This window comes from Zonotrichia leucophrys, chromosome 4A (assembly GCF_028769735.1).
Source record: "Zonotrichia leucophrys gambelii isolate GWCS_2022_RI chromosome 4A, RI_Zleu_2.0, whole genome shotgun sequence".
Taxonomy (NCBI): domain Eukaryota; kingdom Metazoa; phylum Chordata; class Aves; order Passeriformes; family Passerellidae; genus Zonotrichia; species Zonotrichia leucophrys.
In genome coordinates this window covers 1,282,205-1,303,372 of record NC_088174.1, presented here as the reverse complement: position 1 = coordinate 1,303,372, position 21,168 = coordinate 1,282,205, and the positions used below count along the sequence as shown (strand labels likewise).

At 45.1% G+C, this 21,168-nt stretch overlaps 1 protein-coding gene and 1 long non-coding RNA gene across 5 annotated transcripts; one reads left to right on the top strand and one right to left on the bottom strand.

Moving 5' to 3' along the window:
• Window positions 1-2,637: 2,637 nt before the first annotated feature.
• Window positions 2,638-3,747, bottom strand: LOC135447859 (uncharacterized). Its single transcript, XR_010440333.1, has 3 exons — window positions 3,618-3,747; window positions 3,250-3,349; window positions 2,638-3,010 (listed from the first exon to the last, which is right to left on the bottom strand). It is a non-coding gene; the product is annotated as an uncharacterized LOC135447859 (long non-coding RNA).
• Window positions 3,748-3,785: 38 nt separating this feature from the next.
• Window positions 3,786-20,115, top strand: C4AH8orf48 (chromosome 4A C8orf48 homolog). 4 transcript variants are annotated; one of them, XM_064712999.1, is made up of 8 exons: window positions 3,809-3,918; window positions 4,420-4,479; window positions 4,569-4,728; window positions 4,829-5,066; window positions 5,585-5,728; window positions 14,869-15,089; window positions 16,864-17,016; window positions 18,364-20,115. In XM_064712999.1, exons 4-8 carry the CDS (start codon window positions 4,838-4,840, stop codon window positions 18,460-18,462), a joined length of 846 nt encoding a protein of 281 aa, XP_064569069.1. In that variant the 5' UTR covers window positions 3,809-3,918; window positions 4,420-4,479; window positions 4,569-4,728; window positions 4,829-4,837; the 3' UTR covers window positions 18,463-20,115. The 4 variants fall into 4 exon arrangements, with proteins under 4 accessions (XP_064569071.1, XP_064569069.1, XP_064569072.1 ...); XM_064713002.1 differs by lacking the exon at window positions 4,569-4,728; XM_064713001.1 differs by lacking the exons at window positions 4,420-4,479; window positions 4,569-4,728 and having other exon boundaries at window positions 3,786-3,918.
• The last annotated feature ends 1,053 nt before the right edge of the window (window positions 20,116-21,168 follow it).

Here is a 21,168-nt window from a genome sequence, read left to right as displayed (position 1 = left end):
GGCACTTCAGTGCTTCAAGGAATTGGAATGAATAAGGAATGAATAAATCCTGTGGTTTTAGGCTAAGCACAGAGTCAGTAGGAAAAGCTGCCATTTCTAAATGAAAGCATTTGCTGAACTGGCAAAGTAACTCATTGGTTTGAAGCCAATCCTGAAAGACTCCCAAAGAATCAACCTGTTACCAAAGCAAACTGATCAATAAGTGCAGTATTGATCTGCCTTTGCTGATCCCTTTGGAAGCTCTTCCCACCACAATGCACTGGGAATTCAGCAGGATGGGCCACAGGGAAATCACTGGGCAAAAATAATAAAAGGAGAGAAGAAAATGAAGGAATCTCAAGCCTTCACTAGACAGGTTTGATTCTCCTCTTTGCTACAAATTAATGTCATGTTCAGGCTGGAATATTCCTTGGAAAAACAAGGAAAAAATCACTGCTCTCCAACATCCAGCTATTTAAAGCACCTACAATAACTCTGGGTCAAAAAGAACTGATGCAAACTCCTCTGGATGTCCTGGCACAGCAGGACCTGGGCTTTTCCCAGATTCACACCTTGCTGGGGTGAGGCAGCACTGATTCATTCACACACAAAGGATCTGAGGCTGCTGGGGAAGATGGGAATTAGGAATTCAGCGTCCAGTGAGGAGCTGGATGTTTCCATACCCATGGATATCCATCCCTGTGAATGGAGATTTGATAATGCTGCCTCATGGAACTTTATTGCATTTTCAGATGTTTTCCCACTGGGTTATTGAAATTCTGTAAGAAGAGAGGACTCAGGGGGAAATCTGCAGGCATAAAGGAGGAAGATGAAATTTGCTGTTTCCCACCTCCTTAGACAGGGTGAGGAAGGATATTTCTCCAGCTGAAAGCACAAGGAAAATCAGGAAGGCAGGGATGGCCTTGCTGATGGAGTGCTGCTTCCAACACCAATCCCAAAGCACAATTAGCAACAGCTGCCTAAAATATGGATTTTCTGTTTTCCCCTGTCTGAAACTCAGTGGGCACGTTCACCATCTCATTGCCATGCAGAGCTCTGATGTGCCAGGGACACCTGCCAGTCTCCAGCAAAGATCAATCCATTTCCTAATTAGGGATGGGAGTTAATGGCAGCTGAAATGACCATTGAAAATACAGCAGGCCCTAAACAATGACTTCTCAGGGTGCTGCCTGCCCCAGAGCCTTTCCTTTGTAATCTGCTCAGCCTCTGCACTCTCCTGGATGATTTATGGTGTCTGGGGGCTCCTTGGCAGCACTTTCTGTGCTGATAAAGAGAAAAAAACCTTGACTGTATCTTAAATTGTCAACAAATGCTTTCAAATTTCCTAAGAGTTCTTGCATTTGTCCTTCGTATTTCCAGAGTTAAAAAAATGTTCCAGCCTGGATCTGCCCTTTCCTACAGAGTAAAGCCCATGAGCATCTCATCATTGAGCCCCATGAGCTTTCCCCACAATCAAAATGTGCTTTATTCCACTGGCCTCAGCCCATAATTCCCAACTGGATGCCCAACCCTGTGGTGCCAGCCCAATTAATTCTGCTGGCATCATTAATTATTGGAGAAACACACCTGGCAAGAGTGAGTTTCACAGGCTAAAAGGGATATTACAACTTTAATAGAAGGAGACATCAAAAAGCATTTTGCCCACAGCAAGGAATTCAACAATTGTGTTTAAATTTAATATAACAAGTAATAAAGAGTTGAGCTGGAGTCAAAGTCTGTCACTGGCTCTCCCACAATATTATTTATGGCTCTATATGGGCCCAGCTCCATGACTTCAGCAGGCAGAAACCTTAATACCTTGTGACACAACTGGGCTGAGCCATCTAATATCACCCACAAATCCTTGAAAAACAAACACTCCTTCAAATAATTATGCTGTTCCAACATCATAACTTCCCAGGCAGTGATGAAATGTCCTGGTTTAGGGAAGACCACTGAAAAGCCTTGTCTGTATCCCGGGCTTCAAATCAAAAACCTTTAATATTAGGATCACACTCTGCACTGAATAAATGTCAGAGAAATAAACTTGACGGAACAATATATTTTTCATGCCCTGAAATGAATTTTAAAAAGGACCTAGAACAGCAAACTACAAAGTCTTTAACCTCCGGGGGAAAAAAATCAAATACCACCCAGGTCACTAATAATCTAATGTCAACTGTTTCCATAAAAAATGGGCAATGCTAAATAATCAAAGCATTTAGTGGGAGCTGTGGGGATCTGGGTTATTCTGTTATTCTGGGTTATTCTCTGTGCATGTTGATTAGATTTTTAAAGAAAAGGAAATGTTTCTCCCAGCCCTGTTTTCCCTGTGGTTTTTAACCCAGAGCATGGAATCTCTCACTTTATTTTCTAGATCCTTCCAGCTCCTCACCTCCCTCAGCCTGGCTGCCTTCCTGAGAAGGAAAACACCTCAGAGCAGCCACTGCAAGGTGAACTTTGGGCTGGGCAGGTTTAGAGCACAAGGCAGGTCTGGCTGATCCAAACTGTACAGAATTCCAGAATTCCATAATCCCAGAATTCCAGATTCCTCTCTCCATGAGCTCCTGGCACTGAGCTGGCTCCTGCAGTTCCCTTCCACTCACACACCCCTCTGATCACTGCTCTGGTTTGAACGGGCAGAAAAGGTACAAGAAATGTTTATCCCACTTAATTTATTTTAATTTCTTGCAGCAAACTACAAGAAAAGGGCCAGCCCCGAGCAGCTCACTCAGCAAAGAAGTGAATGTTACAACTTGAACAATGTGTAGGCACAGCTGTTTATTCCACCACTGCATCAATGCATTTCCTGCATCCATCTCATGCTGCCCAATCCTTCTTTGTATGAAATGTAGAGATCAGCACAGAGTTCTCTGTTCCAGGAGACACAAGATCACTTTTGCTGCGCTTCAAATGTGAGAGAAGACAAAATCTCTTGTCCTTTGGCCAGGCAGTCCAAACTCAGCATGAGGATAAAACCCCAGTGACAGCAAACACACTGTGCCATCCCAGGAGTGGAGAATCAGCTTTTCTTGAAAAAAAAAAGACTTCAATGAAAAGAAAACCACAAAAGCAAACAAACAAACAAACCAAACAAAAACTCCAAACAAAATCCCCCCCAAAAAACAACAAACAAGAAAACCCCCAAAACAAACAAAAAAAACCACCTCAAAACAGAAAGTGGTATTAGCTAACCTGAAATAACAATTTTAAAGACCCCAGAATAGAGAAGAGTTGCTTTAATCGTGATATAACCTATGGAAATTGTACCTGAAAATACAGAAAGATTTCATGCCCTGGAATACTTATTTCCATGAAGTGTCACATCCAAGGCCACCTGCCTTCATCTTCTTGGGTGTAATACACTGTCCTAAAGGTTAAAAAAAAGTAATTTAAAAATCCCCTAGTGTTTCTTTAGGCTTTTGTGTCCTTGTGGCAGAGCTGTAGCTGGCCGTGAGGTGTTTTTACCACAAGCCGCTGCCACAGCTCCGGGCAGCCCTTTCTCGGTGTTTGTGCAATGTGGGGATCCTGTGGGGATTAAACACACCCAGCGGGGATCAAACACACCCAGGGGGGATCAAACACACCCAGGGCAGGGATGAACACCCAGCTCAGCTCCCCCGGCCCTGCTCCCTCACCCTTCGCGAACCGCCGGACTCGCTCCAGCTCCTCAGAGCCCTCTCCAGACCCACACTCGCTGTGGGGCTCAGCCGGGACGAAACGTGCAGCACAGCACAGCACCAACCCCACAAACCAGCACCATTCAACACCAACCCCACTAATCCGGCACCATTCAACCCCGACCCCACAAGCCCGGCAGCATTTCGGGGCCGGATTTTCCGCCTCAGCCGCGGCCGGCCTGAGCTCCGCTCCCCGCCCCGCTCCGCCCTCAGCGCCCGGGGCCGCCCCTTCCCGCCCGCCTGGGGGAGCCGGGCCGGGGTAAGGAGCGAGGTTCTGAGGGCCAGAGGGAGAAAAATCGCTCTTAGAGCCCGTCCATGAGGGCTGAGAGCAGCGAGGGAAGGGCAGAGCTGCTCCCGGAGCCCGTGAGGGGCGGGCACGGCCCTGGCTGGGGGAGCTGCCGGGCACGGAGCCGCTGCAGGGCTGGAGCCGGGCTGGGAGAGCTGAGGGAGAGAATCCAGGGAGGGCTCAGAGCCCTGCCAGGGCATGGAGGGGCTCCAGGAGAGCTGCAGAGGGACTGGGGACAAGGATGGAGGGACAGGACACAGGGAATGGCTCCCACTGCCAGAGGGCAGGGCTGGATGGGATATTGGGAATTGGGAATTGTTCCCTGGCAGGGTGGGCAGGCCCTGGCACAGGGTGCCCACCCTGGATCCCTGGCAGTGCCTAAGGCCAGGCTGGACAATGGGGCTGGGAGCAGCCTGGGGTGGTGGAAGGTTTTTTCCCACTATCTCATTTAACCATCCTCTCTTTCCATTTCAGCTCATTCCCCCTTGTTTTGACACTACCTGGTGTTGTAAATAGTCTTACCTTTTCTTCCCTGTAAGTTCCTTTCAGACACTAGAAAGGGGGAAATTTGATTATTTTTTTAATGAAGAATTTTATCCAAGCATTACTGTAATCCACTACAGATTTGCAAAGAGTGCTGCTCAGATTTCACAGCTGATGTTCAATGCTAGTTGGTTCTGTGCATTTCCCCTGTGGATCTGAGCCTGTGCTGCTCTAATCCCTGCTTTGGTTTGATCACGACTGAGTTGTGATTTTACCCACCTGTTGTGGTGGTTAAATCTGGTGAGATGTGGCTGTAACATCCCAAAGTACCTCCCATGTTGCTGTGAGTAATCCAGTGAAACTGATTTTAAAAAATCCTTGGTTTTGTTTTTATTTGCAGTGCTGTCCCATGGCAGCCGCCCCAGCAGAGAGCTCCAGGAGCCATGGGAAGGGGCTGGAGCGGAGCCAGAGCCGCAGCAGCTCTGCCTTGGACTATTCAGGAGACACCTTTGAGTCCTTCAGCGAGGAGGAGGAGAGTGAAGCACCTGGATCCTGGTGTTCCACAGAGGATTTGGAGGGGGCAGCTGTGTCAGAGGCTTTGGAAAGCTCAGCATCACTGGCAGGCCAAAGTGCTGCAGGTATGCTGAGCTCTCCCTGCTTGAGGCCTGCCTTGCACAGCTCCAGTCAGTGCACTGGGGACTCGAATCAGGAAAAATAAACAGGTGAAAACTGCATGCAGTGTCCTTGCTGTGCAAAGTGCCCCCCAGATCCGTGCTTCAGACAGCTCCATGGGAAGGACTTGGCCATGGAAATCCTTCCTTAGTAATCTTGTGATGCTGAAATTCAGTTGGCACCTTAAAAAACAATTCTCCAAGCTACTTTTTACCATGAATGAAAAGTAGCTGGGCCATAAAACAATTTTTCCATGGGATAGTTCCATGATTTAAAATACTGAAGAGGGCTGGGTAGGACCTCAAAGCTGCAGCAGAGGAGGGATAAAGCAGGAGCTGAAATCTGTGGCCTCATCTGTGTGTTGCTGTGGCTCAGGGTTTCTCCTCCCTAGCAGGGAGAGCTGGCACATTCAAGTGGAGGATTATTTGCCACCCACTTTGCTCTCCTCACAATGTGTGTTCAAAGTTGCCTTTTTTCCTTGCAGAGGAGGAGTTTGAAGCAGTGGATCCTGCAGCTGTGGAAAGAGCTGCCATAGGAAAATGGATTGATGCCATGGGAAAGTGGATGGATCTGAAAAATAAAGACACTGGGATTAGGCCAGACAAATCTGCCATCACAACTCCTGCTGGTGAGTTGGGTAACTTCAGCAGAGCCTGTAATTGTTTCTTTTGGAAGGAGATGTAAACTTGACTTAAATTTTACACACAGGCTATTAAATCAAGCCAGCTAATTAGCCTGGCTTAATTAGCCAAGTAATTAAGTGCAAAGTTTCTCTTTTATGCTTTCTTGGAGAGCAGCTTGTCTCCCATATCACACATGGCTCTGATGCTCCCCCCATGTAGTGACATTATCCTGGTGATGCATTACCACAAAACCTGGAAAAGTACATTCAAAAATGTCCCCATGTTTGACATTTAATTGTTTAATTTAATTCAGGTTTTTTCTCTCCAGCTGTAGAGGAAATTTGGGCATTTTTCCCTCCAAAATAAACATGACCTCAGAAATTATTGTGTGACACGGGTGTTCCCCCCTTGTTAATCAGCAGTATTGATAATTGAATTAATTGTTTGCCCTGTTCTAGTTCCTTTCCCAAGCTGAGGGAGGCAGTAGGGCTCCAAGTTTGGCAGGAACAATGGAGCAGCTTTACCCAAATAATGATGGAGTGCAGGGAGGAGGAGGAGGAGAAGGGAAAGGAGGAAGCAAGGATCCATTTCCATGTACCAGTTATGCAAGGAACTGTGAGAGCAGATGGTGGGATGCAAGCCCTGCTAAAGTCTGTCAAAAAGTGGGTCAGAGATGCTATTTTGAATTAAGAAAAAAGAGCAAAAAAGCTGTAACTGAGCAAAAAAATAATGGGAGCAGACGGGGAACCTTCCTCAATCTCCATGTTGATGGGAGGTGAGCACACTTGGAGTTTTGTGGGTCACTGTGGGACAGGGATCCTCCTGCCTGGGCCCTTCATGGTGTGGGATTTGTGCTGCAGCATCCTCAGAGCCCCCATCTGCCCTAAGGAAGCAGCACTGCCAGGCTGGTGAGAGCAGAGCTCCTTCCCCAGTGTCCGTGCTGGGGCTCCTGACTCATCTCCTGCACTGTCTGCACTCAGGGCAGTGGGGAGCAGCTCATCCTGGCCTGCTCCTGCAGGAGAATCTGCCCAAGATCCAGCAGAGCCCTGTGACTGACTCCTGGAGACAGAGGGACCTGGTGGGCTCAGGGGCACTGAGGGGAGGATGAGCCACAGCTGAAGGTTGGGGGTGTTTTCCCTTGGAAGTTGCACTCACTCAGAGGGTTTTATTCACAGAAGGCCTTGCAGATCCCTGTGAGTTCCTCCCCAGGGAATGTGTGTGTCCGGTTTATCTCGGCTGTTTGGAGGGCCTGGAAAGGCCCGGGGTGGCCTTGGGGCAGCCCGTATATCGAAGGACGAGAAGAGGCTTCAGTTCTTCTTTCGGTTTTTATGTTTATTAATTGTTTATCTAAAAGATTTTCTTTCAGCCGACAGAGCTCTGCTCAGCAGCCAGCCATGGCACACTGTCTGCCCTCCGGGCAGCCACGTATCTTTATACCCATTGTTACGTGTGCAATATTTATCATTTTTCCCCAATACCATTTATTCTTATTACTCGGTGCACTCTCAGTAATAACCAATCCAAAGTGCCACCATCACCAAGAAGATGGAGGAGAAGAAGAAGAAGAAGAAGGACAGGACACGCCCCAATTCCTCCATCTTACTCCTCTAAACCCCCCTGTACAGAAATCCTAAACCCTGTGTCTCACCCTCTAATTAACTAATCCCTTCACCATTCACTCCGGTGAAACCCTCCTGTCCTCATACAGGTGTCGTCTCCTGTGTAGGGTCAAAGTCCAGCCACCAGACACTTCTGGAACATTCCAGGACTCCCGAGCCCCCCAAGGTGGTCTCGGTGGCTCAGCACCTCAGGACTGAGATCCTGAGATCCGACATGTGTGCCTTTGGCTGGAGGCTGCTGGTGGCAGGGGGAGTCAGAGAGAGCACTGAGGCTGGAGCAGCAAATCCTGTTCCATGATTTTGAGGTGATGATGCAGAGCTGGCTTGTCCTTGCTGCTCCTGTCACTTGTCCCTGTGGCAGCCTCAGGTACATTGGTGCTTCCAATGATCCATATGAAGAACACAAAATATGGTTCCTGCTTTTCTCTGATGCAAACACAGTACCCAGCCATGCTATCCCCAAATCAATCATCATCAGCCATGCACTGCATTTTTTAATTGCAGAATATTACCATAAAATAACCACAGCAATTCTTCTGATATCTGTAAATGCTTCTCTTGGACTTAATCCTTCAGCACTTGGTATCCCCCAACTCTTGTATTGTTTTAGCAGCTTGGAGATGTTTTTTTGGTGCAGTAGATGAGCTCACCTGGAAGTGGATTGCTGCACAGTGAGTCCCCTCAGAACACTCAGCTCAGTGAATCACTGAGCACACAGGGTGCTCTGAATTGGGGTTTGTTTTGTTGCCTCAAGACTTTCCTTCTCATCTTACTGCTAATAGGGTTAAATGTGATGGGGGAGCAAAAGGTTCTGCTTTGCCTGTAGGAACACTCTGGAATGTCATTTTTATTTTTCATGGTTTTCTTTGTGGGCTGAAAGAAGGAAAACACGCTGGCCTCAGGTGAAGTGAGGAATTTTCATCAGAGTTCTTTGTCCCTGCACCCCAGTGTGGAAGCACGAGCTGTTATTAGGCAAATGCATCACAACAAGAGTGTAAATCCTCCGTTCCACAGAGATTGCTCCATGTTAGTCATCTTTAAAATGTACTCAGGAAAAGGCAATTCTTCAGCTTGGCTGTATCTGAGAATTCAGGTGGGGCTCTTTAACCCCCTGGCTGGTGCTGTGCTCACCGGCTGCCTCTCCATCAAATGCTTTGCCTGTTTATTTTTCTGCCCTGCTCCTGTAATTGTTCCCTGGAGGGTGGGCAGGCCCTGGCACAGTTGCCCAGAGGAGCTGGAGCTGCCCCTGGATCCCTGGCAGTGCCCAAGGCTGGGTTGGACAGGGTTTGGAGCACCTGGGACAGTGGGAGGTGTCCCAGCGTGGCACTGGATGGGCTTTGAGGTCCTTGCAGCCCAGCTTGCTGTGTGACTCTGGGATGATTCACTGTGCTGGAGGAGTTTTACTCATTTGAAATTCCTGTTTGTGATGAACAGCCTGACATTTCACTGTTTCTCTGCCCTGTGGTACCTGCAGGGGTCTTTCTCGTGTTCTTTGCAGGTCAGGCTGTCAGCATGTTCATCTGAACTGTAAAATCAATCTAGGGCATTATGAAGATGCAATCTGGAGCTGCAGAGGTAAAACCTTACTGAAGAGCAGTTTCTGATTATTGCCTTCCACAGTTATCTCTTTTTACCTTCTTTAAAATAGAGTATTGGTAAGGGAATAATAACAACAAAATGCCTGCCAATTTCCCTGTTAAATCAAAGTTAACATCAAAGGAAAAGGAAACTCATAAATATTTTCTTCTTTTCCTCCCTCCTGGTGGATTTCAAATGTCACACTTAAGTGTGACATTTAAGGAGTTAAAACCCACATAGGTCACTGAAAAAACCTGCAAAAGCTCCACAGGTCACTGAGTTCCCTCAGCAGGGTTTGGGGTGCAGACATGAGGGTTACCTGGTCTCTCCTGGGCTGCTTCCTGCACTTTGTGGAGCTTTTCTGCCCAAACATTCCACGTTTTGTGACCTTCCTGGGTGAGATGGGGCTGGGCTTGCTGCTGTGCTGCTGTCACCTGCTCTGCCTTACCGAGAGGGAACACTGGATTTGGAGTAACAAACATCAGGAAAATGTCCTTGTGGAGCAGCCATGGCCACTGGCAGGGATTCTGTGCATTGCAGCAGGTCTGGATCACACATGGAAAACAGGGAATCTACATGGAATAAACCCAACCCAAAGCAGGAGCTGGGATCCCCTGGGCAGGTGAACCTCCCACACCTGGGGGAGATCTGAATGTGCAAATACTTCAGTTAAAAGACAAACTTTCCTCATCTTTATTTTGGGTTTCTTTCAGAAAAATTCTAGTCCTTGATCCCTAATTGATATTCTTTCTGAACTTGCTGTTAAGCATGAGTTAATGTGGAGGAATAACTCCAGCCCTGAGTCGTGCAGTGAGGTTTAAAAATTGCTGCTCCCTTTTCCAGTGTTTCTTCTGAAGTCTGGAGGTGCAGATGAGCAGATGGGTGGGTGTGTGGCAGCACAGGATTTATGCATTATTAGAAACCAATTCTTAATAAAATTGCACTTGTGGATGTCAGAAGAACCTCAAGTGAGTTATTCAGGCTGGTATTAAACTGTCACTAAATGCTCAGTGGACCTGATGTGTTTTACTTCTCCCTCTGAGTACTCAAATGCTTTTGTTCTGGGTTTTTTCCCCCCTCACAATGGTAACTTTTTAATCTTTTTATTCATTCTGTGTTCAGCATAAATGAACCTGCCAGGAATGTTTCATTAGTGTGATTAAACCCAGTAGTGGCACATGATTTCCACTTTTTTACACAATTCTTGTAAGGAAAATCATCTGATGACTGGCATGGAGGTTTCCACTCAGGTATTTATGATGCTCCCTCAGAATTTTTTAAAATTAAATTTCCTTTTAAGGTGTTGCTAATTCTTGTTAATGTGTCTATAAATTGTCTCCTTTTAATCATTTTGATACATCATCTTGGGATTTCCACTTTTTTACACAATTCTTGTAAGGAAAATCACCTGATGACTGACATGGAGGTTTCCACTCACATATTCATGATGCTCCCTCAGAATTTTTTTAAAATTAAAAATTTTAAATTTTAAAGAATTTTAAAGAATTAGCAACACCTTAAAATGGAATTTTAAGGTGTTGCTAATTCTTATTTGTGTGTCTATAAATTGTCTTTTCTTTTAATCATTTTAATACATCTTCTTAGGATTTCCACTTTTTTACACAATTCTTGTAAGGAAAATCACCTGATGACTGACATGGAGGTTTCCACTCACATATTTATGATGCTCCCTCAGAATTTTTTTAAAATTAAATTCCATTTTAAGGTGTTGCTAATTCTTATTTATGTGTCTATAAATTGTCTCCTTTTAATAATTTTGATACATCATCTTAGGAGGAGTAAATAGCTTTGTGATGCTCAATTCTGAACTTCAACACATTTCCCATGTTGTCCGTGAAGCCACAAAATCCCTGTTTTAATTATGGATTCCCTTTTCCTTTAGAAACACTGGATTTCTGAGGAGATGCTCGGTTTCCTTGCAGAATTCCACAACTGTCCTGTGGAATATATGAAATACTGGGATTTTTTTCTGGGATACTCAGAGCTAAATAAATCCCATGGAGTTTGGGGGAAGTTTTCTATTCCACTTGTTCAGTGGTTTGAAGATTTGTGTGGTGGGACTGGAATGCCAAGTCTGGAAATTTAATTTCATTGAATTTAATTGAATTTAATCCTGAACAGACAGAACATGGAGGGTTGTTCAAATGATCCAACCCAAGCTCCCAGCAGGAATTTTGGGGTCACCACCTGCCTGATTTTGGGGGAAATCTGCCCATGGAAACCTGGAGAGCCCCATGCTGAGCTGCTGGCCATGAAATGCTGCCCTGCCTCTGGAAAATCTCCCCCAAAGCCCTGAGTGAAGCTGGAAATCCATCCCAACCCACCCAGCTGAAGTCTGATCTCTCTTTTATTTATTTCTATGTGCCCCTGGGAAGGATAAGGGAAGATGAAAAAGGGAATGATGGTTTTGAAATAAGATCTCCTAAAGAATTTAGGAAATGATTGTTGAAGCTTTAGATAAGAAGTGTTTTCTAATTGCATTTTCTCCCAAAAAATGGCCTTGCTGGAGTTTGTGGAATTTATTGGAGGTGTTTCCAGGGTGCCTTCAGTGGACACTGCTCTAATTTTTCTTACAAATTGCTCCTTAGAGTTATTGATGAGATCTCTCTTGATATATTAATTCATTTGGGTTTAGCAAGGTGCAGTTTCAGGTGGTGAGGTGCTAAATCTGTATTATTGGCAGCCAGTTCATTTAATGTCTTAGTGTTTAACTGCTGGCTTTGCTAATCTATTTATCCTGTGCCATGAACCTTTTGTCTTTTTATTTCCTCCCATCTTTGGAACCTCTTTTAGAGCCATTTGTTGTGCAGGTTCCTACAGCTCCCAACTCCATTTGTGTTTAAATTCTGATTTTTGAGTCATTTATTGTTACTGGTTACTGCAACTGCCATCCCCATTTGTGTAAATTCTGATTTTAGAGCCAATTAATGTAAAAGTTCCCACAGCTCCCATCCACATCTGTGTTTAAATTCTGATCTTTGAACCATTTATTGTGCAAGTTCTTACAGCTGCCATCCGCATTGTGTTTAAATTCTGATTTTGGAGCCTGTTTTAGGGCCTTTTATTGTGCAAGTTCCTACAGCTCCCATCCAGATTTGTGTTTAAATTCTGATTTTGGAGCCATTTATTGTGCAGGTTCCTACAGCTCCCATCCAGATTTGTGTTTAAATTTCGATTTCAGAGCCATTTGTTGTGCAGGTTCCTACAGCTCCCATCCACATTTGTGTTTAAATTCTGATTTTGGAGCCTCTTTTAGAGCCATTTATTGTGCACGTTTGTACAGCTCCCAACTCCATTTGTGTTTAAATTCTGATTTTAGAGCCATTTATTGTGCAGGTTCCTACAGCTCCCATCCACATTTGTGTTTAAATTCTGATTTTTGAGCCATTTATTGTGCAGGTTCCTACAGACTCCTGTGTAAATTATTATTTTAGGGCCATTTATTTTGCAAGTTCCTACACCTCCCATGCACATTTGTGTTTAAATTCTGATTTTAGAACCATTTGTTGTGCAGATTCCTACAGCTGCTGTCCCATTTGTGTTTAAATTCTCATTTTGGTGACATTTATTGTGCAGGTTCCTTCAGCTCCTATCCACATTTATGTTTAAATTCTGATTTTGGAGCCTGTTTTCGGGCCATTTATTGTGCAGATTCCTACAGCTGCCATCCCATTTGTGTTTAAATTCTGATTTTGGAGTCTATTTTAGGGCCATTTATTGTGCAGGTTCCTATAGCCCCCATCCCCCTTTCTGTTTAAATTCTGATTTTGGAGCCTCTTTTAGAGCCATTTATTGTGCAGGTTTCTACAGCTCCCATCCAGATTTGTGTTTAAATTCTGATTTTGGAGCCATTTATTGTGCAGGTTCCTACAGACTCCTGTGTAAATTATTATTTTAGGGCCATTTATTGCGCAGGTTCCTACAGCTCCCATCCAGATTTGTGTTTAAATTTCGATTTTAGGGCCATTCACTGTGCAGGCTCCCAGAGCTGCCCTCCCACCCCACGTGTGTTCAGCCCTGTTCATTTAATGTCTTAGTGTTTAACTGCTGGCTTTGCTAATCTATTTATCCTGTGCCATGAACCTTTTGTCTTTTTATTTCCTCCCATCTTTGGAACCTCTTTTAGAGCCATTTGTTGTGCAGGTTCCTACAGCTCCCATCCAGATTTGTGCTTAAATTCTGATTTTGGAGCCAATTATTGTGCAAGTTCCTGCAGCTCCCATCCCCATTTGTGTTTAAATTCTGATTTTTGAGTCATTTATTGTTACTGGTTACTGCAACTGCCATCCCCATTTGTGTAAATTCTGATTTTAGAGCCAATTATTGTAAAAGTTCCTACAGCTCCCATCCACATTTGTGTTTAAATTCTGATTTTAGAGCCATTTCTTGTGCAGGTTCCTATGGCTCCCTTCCTCATTTCTGTCTACATTCTGATTTTGGAGCCTGTTTTAGGGCCTTTTATTATGCAAGTTCGTACAGCTCCCATCCAGATTTCTGTTTAAATTCTGATTTTAGAGCCAACTATTCTGCAGGTTCCTACAGCTGCCATCCCTATTTGTGTTAAAATTCTGATTTTGAGCCATTTATTGTGCACGTTCCTACACCTCTCATGCACATTTGTGTTTAAATTCTGATTTTGGAGTCTGTTTTAGAGTCAGTTATTGTGCAGGTTCCTGCAGCTCCCATCCAGATTTGTGTTTAAATTTCAATTTCAGAGCCATTTCTTGTGCAGGTTCCTATGGCTCCCTTCCTTATTTGTGTTTAAATTCTGATTTTGAAGTCTGTTTTTGAGCTACTTATTTTGCAGGTTCTTGCAGCTCCCATCCACATTTGTGTTTAAATTCTGATTTTGGAGCCTCTTTTAGAGCCATTTATTGTGCACGTTTGTACAGCTCCCAACTCCATTTGTGTTTAAATTCTGATTTTGGAGCCAACTATTCTGCAGGTTCCTACAGCTGCCATCCACATTTGTGTTTAAATTCTGATTTTGAGCGCCATTTATTGTGCAGGTTCCTTCAGCTCCCAGCCCCATTTGTGTTTAAATTCTGATTTTGGAGCCTGTTTTAGGGCCATTTATTGTGCAAGTTCGTACAGCTCCCATCCCATCCAGATTTGTGTTTAAATTCTGATTTTAGAGCCATTTATTGTGCAGGTTCCTACAGCTCCCATCCAGATTTGTGTTTAAATTCTGATTTTGGAGCCTCTTTTAGAGACAATTATTGTGCAAATTCCTACAGCTCCTCTCCAGATCGTGTTTAAATTCTGATTTTAGAACCATTTATTGTGCAAGTTCCTACAGCTCCTATCCCATCCAGGTTTGTGTTTAAACTCTGATTTTTGAGCCGTTCATTGTGCAGATTCCTACAGCTGCTGTCCCATTTGTGTTTAAATTCTGATTTTGGAGTCTGTTTTAGAGTCAGTTATTGTGCACGTTCCTACACCTCTCATGCACATTTGTGTTTAAATTCTGATTTGGAATCTATTTTAGGGCCTTTTATTGTGCAAGTTCCTACAGCTCCTATCCCATCCAGATTTGTGTTTAAATTCTGATTTTAGAGCCAACTATTCTGCAGGTTCCTACAGCTCCCATCCAGATTTGTGTTTAAATTCTGATTTTGGAGCCATTTATTGTGCAGGTTCCTACAGCTCTCATCTCCATTTGTGTAAATTATTATTTTAGGGCCATTCACTGTGCAGGCTCCTGCAGCTCCCATGCAGATTTGTGTTTAAATTTCGATTTCAGAGCCATTCACTGTGCAGGCTCCCGGAGCTGCCCTCACACCCCTCATGTGTTGATCCCTGCGCTGCCGCAGGCGGGGCCTGCCCTGCCTTTGGCCCTGCCTGGCCCTCAGGAGCTCTGGCGGATGCAGAGCTGCCGTTCCTCTGTCCCTGGCACAGCCCCTGACGCCTTTCCCTGTTGCTTGCAGGAGTTTCTGGGCTGTCCCAGGCCGAGCTGGGAGCCCTGGGCCGTTTCTGCAGCAGCAGGATCAGCAGCATCCAGCAGCAGCAGCAGCAGCAGGCACGCAGGGCCAGGAGGCTGCACTGCAGGGCCACAGCAAGGCAGGCTGAGCCAGCACAGCCCTGTGCTGTTCCTGCCCAGCTGATGAACAGGATCCTGCTGGAAAACACCAGGGAGGCTCTGAAACAGGTACTGGGGCACACAAAGGGACATTTCCCCGAAATTCTGGGAGATATGCTTCAGAAATAAACCATAATAACAGGATCAAGGCAGGCAGACCTTACTGATGCCAGGCTCAGGCCTCTGGAAGAGGTTTTGGGTTGACAGCCCAAGATTTAATCTTCTCATTTCTTAGACATTGTCACAGACACATTTAATGAAAAATCCTTTCCTTGGGATTTTTCCTCCTGAGAAGCTGAGAGGCCTCAGGAACAAAATGTAAACAATGGTTATCTGCTGCTGTGGAATGCAACAGGTGCATCTGTGATTGGTCTCATGTGGTTGTTTCTAATTAATGGCCAATCACAGTCAGCTGGCTCGGACTCTGTCCCAGACACAAACCTTTGTTATCATTCCATTCCTTTTCTATTCTTAGCCAGCCTTCTGATGAAATCCTTTCTTCTATCCTTTTAGTATAGTTTTAATATAATATATACAATAAAATAATAAATCAGCCTTCTGAAACATGGAGTCAGATCCTCATCCCTTCCCTCATCCTCAGACCCCTGTGAACACGGTCACAATACATCACTTTAGATGCTAGCAAATAATCACCATAAACTGTTGTCTGCTGATAAAATCCTGATTTGTGTGATTGAGCAAGGCTGGGGTCATCATTTATTTTACAAGAAGCCCTGGGCCAGCTGAAGGAAAAAGCCTTTTTCTCTGATTGTGTTTGCCCCTGTTATTTATCAAATTATTCTGCTTATTATTTGTTGTGAAGTCTTTGGGACTCCAGGATTAGAAGAATTCCAAAACCAGACCCTCCCTGTGCTCCCAGCTTTCTCAGGTATTAGATAATATTGATAAAAACAGTTCCATTAAAATCTTGCTGACCTCAGCCTCTGTCTCATCTTTACCCTATGCAAATCTCTTTTTTTTGTCACCAGCCCAGTGGTTTTTTCCCACCACAGGATGGGTTTTATGCCCCAGCTCCTCCCCTCAGCCCAGCACCTAAAAATAACACTTTCAAGTCAGTTCTGATGTGATAATTATTTCAGCCTTCCTGTCTTTTAAAACAATTTTGACATTTCAGCCATCTGCTTTTTAAATTTCTGTTAATGTTAACCTTCCTTGCAAATTTAGTGGATTTTTTTATTTTCTCTTTATTTGTCTTCCATTGTGGGAATGCATTCCCTGAGAAAAGTGTCTTCATCTGCTTGGTTCTGTCTGTAGCTCCACACAACATTTTTGTGCAGAGAAGTCAGGGCAAAGGGGCCAGAGAGGCTGGGATGGGACTTCCTTGGGCTGATTCCTCTGTCTTTGTAGCAATTGAATGTGTTTGTGGAGCCAGCTGGAATCTGAGTCAATTAGATCAGATAAAACCATTGATATTTCATAAAAGCACAAACCCTGGGATTTGTGTAATGCTGTTAAATAAGCTTAAGATTTCCTGGTGGATAAGCTGACCCAGGAATCACTGAGAGCACTGATTATCTCACAGACAGAGCTGCAGAGTCTGGGCTGGATCCTGCCTCAGAGCTGCATGTTTGAACTAATGGCTCAGAGTTTATTTGCCTCTTAATTTATTTATAAAATGTATAAATATCATTTATAATCATAGCCCCTCTGGTTGCTGCTTAAAGCCTTGCACACAGGAGCAGTTATAGATGATGGAATTGTGACTCTGAATTATTTTAGCACTGCCTAAAAAGCCAGTTTTTGTCTTTAGTGTATTTTTATTGATTGTTCTCAAAGTTGCCAGGCCAGAGATTGCTCATGGCATCAAAGTTTCCTCTTCCAGGTGACAGAAGCTGAAATCCATGAGGTTTCAACCTGTCCTGGCTGCCAGCAGAAGGAAGCAGAGCTGGCCAAGGTTGCCTTTCTCAGGCAAAAAAAGACTTTGCTGGAAGGTGCTTTAATCCAAGAGAAACTGGAAGAACAGTTTTACTCCAGGGTAAGCAAATATTGCTGAAAAAAAAAATTCATGCTACATTTTATAGGTGCTGTAATGAAAGAATCTGTAATTCAGATTCTCCCTGCAGTGAGATCAGTGCAAACCAAAATAGAATTTGGGTCCATTTCAGTAATGAAATGCTTGGGACCAACATTCTCCTCAAGTCATTGGAGCTGCTGGAAGCTGAAGGTTTGGGTCCCTTTTGATTGTGCCTCCCCAGTTTGTTTTCTGTCCAAGCTGAAATTGCAAATTAAATGAGGTGACAGGAGGTGACTGCCCCTACTGGGCTTCCTTGCTCACCCTTTGGGAATCTTGGACACTGCAATGTGTGATGGAGGCTGAGGTTTTTCTGCAATACTGGGATTTTTTCTGGGATACTCTGAGATTTCTGCTTGCCATTCCTGTCTCTGTGCCAGTGTCCCAGGGATGGAAGCTTTGTGGGTAGGAATTGCCTCTGGAGCAGCTGGGGGAGCAATGAAATGTGCAGAATTCCCTGGGCCTCCGTGGCTGCTCTTCAGGAGGATCCTTGTGGCCATGATATTTTCTGAAAAATCCTTTCCTTGGGATTTTTCCTCCTGAGAAGCTGAGAGGCCTCAGGAACAAAATGCAAACAATGGTTATCTGCTGCTGTGGAATGCAACAGGTGCATCTGGGATTGGTCTCATGTGGTTGTTTCTAATTAATGGCCAATCACAGTCAGCTGGCTCAGACTCTCTGTCCCTGACACAAACCTTTGCTTTCATTCTTTCCTTCTGATGAAATCCTTTCTTCTATTCTTTTAGTATAGTTTTAATATAATATATATTATAAAATAATAAATCAGCCTTCTGAAACATGGAGTCAGATCCTCATCTCTTCCCTCACCCTCAGACCCCTGTGAGCACCATCACACATCCTCCTGATGGAAGAGCTCTTCTTTCCCTCCTTGGGAGGGGGAGCCTGAAGGGAGGAGCCTTCCTGCAGCTCCCAGCTCTCTTCTCATGTTGAGCAAGCCGGGAGTTTGTGCTGTACCACACATTCCTTTCTTCCCTTGTGTAATTCCACTCTCCAGCATTTTGACTCTACTTCACTCCCTACCTAAGATTTGAGAGCTTCAGCCTCAGGTGAAGCTTCACTTTTTCCCTTTTTTCCCCCATGCAAGGCCAGCTGCTTTTCCCTGTCCCTCCTCAGGGAAGAATCCTGCTTTTTGGGTCAGAATCCTTCAAACAGAATCCTTTCAAAGCCACCAAAGTGTGTGGAGGAGTGCTGCCCCTCTGGCTGGGCTTGAGGGGCTGGGTGTGTGCTGCAGGCCATGAGAAATGGCAGGGATACAATCCTGAATTATCCCATGTTTGCTTTCTGTTTCAGGACATGCTCACACTTCTAGGAGAAGCACTGAGAAGCTTTCCCAAACCTTCAGAGGATCCCAGGGATTTGTGGCAAAGGCTGAAGGGGTGGAAAGACTGAATGGATCATAACTCCAGTGGGTGAAGAACTGGGAGAGCCTCCTGTGGGCAGTCAGCTCCAGAATTCCAATGATTTTGGATCTGAGCTGCTGTGGCAGTGATGGATTGGCTGCTGCTTTAATATTCCTGCAGGTGGAACCAGATCTGCCTGCCTGGGCTGTGAGTCAACCTCTCCTCAATGCAAATGTTGCAGGATATTGTAATCCATCTCCATGGGTTTCTCAGGTTCCAGAAACCAGCAGTTTCCATTATTAATCTGGCAAGGCAGAAGAATTGTTTTTTGGGGGATTGCTGTGGGATTGCAGAGCAGCTCCCAGCTGCCTCCATCCATAAGGAAAATAAATGATTCTGTTTGCCAGGGCAGGGAGGTGTAATTACTGCATCTCAGCTCAGGCTTTGCCCACTGCCTCGTGGAAAATTGAAAGTGAGAGCCCCAGGTGGAGGACAAAAAGCAAAGTTAACTATAAAAAGCAGTAAAATGAAATGAAGTATTTATAGAAGGGAATTAATGAGGTTGTAACAGAAATTAATCAGCAGGACTGGGGGTGCCAATGGGATGAGAAATGATAATAAATCAATCATGGAATCTGTATAGGATAGAGAAAAACAAGCAACAGATGAAAACTGGGAGAAGAATTGCAAGAAAATACTTTGGAATTTGTTGTAGTTTCTCAAGACGAGGAAATCACTGTTGTTCAAAGATGATCTGGGGTTCAGTACACATCCAAATAAATGGAATTATGATGGGAATGTTTGGGTTAGACAGTGAAATCATCCTCACTGTGCCCTCCAAAGCCTGGTGCTGCTCTGTGGGCAGCTCTGCAGCCCTTTGTGCCCAAAGCTGAGAGCAGGGGCTCAGCCATGGCCTGACTCTCCTCAGCCTCCCATTTCCTGACTTCTCTGCATTCCCATCTCTGGAAATCCTAGAGGAATACCCCTATCTCGGAGCCCACACTGTGTTTTTGTGCCAAAGCAGAGGGAATGAAATCCCCCTGTTGCATTTTCTTCCCCCATTTTGGGACCAGAGCCCTCACTGCTGCCTTAAGGGGGGTTTGTATTTCATGGAATTGTTTCCCTCCTCTGCTCTGGATTGTTTATCAGAGTCCTTGAGGGCTGTGCAGCCTCTTGTTCTCCCTTCCCACAAACCATGGAAAACCTGGAGGGAAATGCTGGGATATAAACAGACGTGTTAGCAAAGTTCTGCCTTCTGCTGCTTAAAAATCTGCTCAGAGTGCTTTCCCTGGGAGTGGATCCTGAGCAGGGGGAGCCCAGCCCAGCCCTGAGTTCCTCAGTGCTGCTTGTCCTTGCAAACACCTTCAGTAGTCCATAAAATACTGCCCCAACAGCATCCCCTTTGGAATTGTCCCTGCAGGACACTTGGATAATGAATAAACTCTGCTTGTTCCTTCCTGTTGCTCTGGCATCCTTGGAAATGTTTAAATCCCTTAAATCTCCTGCTTTCCAGTCTCCCCCTGGGTGCCCCACTGTGGGATCTCAGCACCTCAGCACTGAGGTGTCACCGAGAGCACCCTTGGGGGGCTCGGGAGTCCTGGAATGTTCCAGAAGTGTCTGGTGGCTGGACTTTGATCCTACACAGGAGACGACACCTGTATGAGGATAGGAGGGTTTCACCGGGGTGAATGGTGAAGGGATTAGTTAATTAGAGGGTGAAACACAGGGTTTAGGATTTCTGTACAGGGGGGTTTAGAGGAGTAAGATGGAGGAATTGGGGGTGTCCTGTCTCTTCTTCTTCTTCTCTCCTCCATCTTCTTTGGTGATGGTGGCACTTTGGGATTGGTCATTACTAAAAGTGCACTGGCAATAAGGGTGAAAGGTATTGGGGAAAATGGTAAATATTGTACACGTAACTTTGGGTATAAAGATAGGTGACTGTACGGAGGGCGGACACAGGTGTGCTCATGGCTGGCTGCTGAGCAGAGCTCTGTCGGGCCGAGAGAAAATCTTTTAGATAAACAATTAATAAACATAAAAACCGAAAGAAGAACTGAAGCCTCTTCTCGTCCCTTGATACGCGGGCTGCCCCAAGGCCACCCCGGGCCTTTCCAGGCCCTCCAAACAGCCGAAAACCGGACACCCCACCTCTGTTCCTTGTTTTGCTCTGCATTCCCTGGTTCTCTGAGCCTCTGGGAGTCTCTGCACACACTGGGTGGGAGAGGCACCAGAATTTCAGGTGGGGCCTTGGAAGGGCTGTCAGGTGCACAGGAGGTGATCAGGAACTGAATCCTTGGAAATTGGCATTTTGGAGCACAGATTTGAGCCCTTGCAGACCCACAAAGAGTGACTTCCATGCACGTGTTGATATTTCTGTTTTCAGAGCACAGAACCTTTCTGGAGCTACTGGAATTCCTTTGCAGCTGCTGCTGTCAGCCTTTCTGTAAATGCTGAACTGTGAGTTATTTGGGTTATGTGGCTGACAGTGTTTGTCTGTGGAGTCACACACAGTGCCTGCACAGCTCCTGTTTGTTTGCATAAACGGTACAAACAGAACTCAGGTAACTCCTCAGCAAAATCAAAGCAGATTTTGCTGATGGCTGTTGGATGCATTTTCCTGCTGCTCACTACAGTTGTTTCATTCTTTTATCAGCAGTGACTCTGAGATCTGAGTGTTTTCTTTATGCAATGGAATGAATGATCTGATCTCCTAAATAATTTATTTTCTAATCCTGCGTTTTTTGAGGCTGGAGAT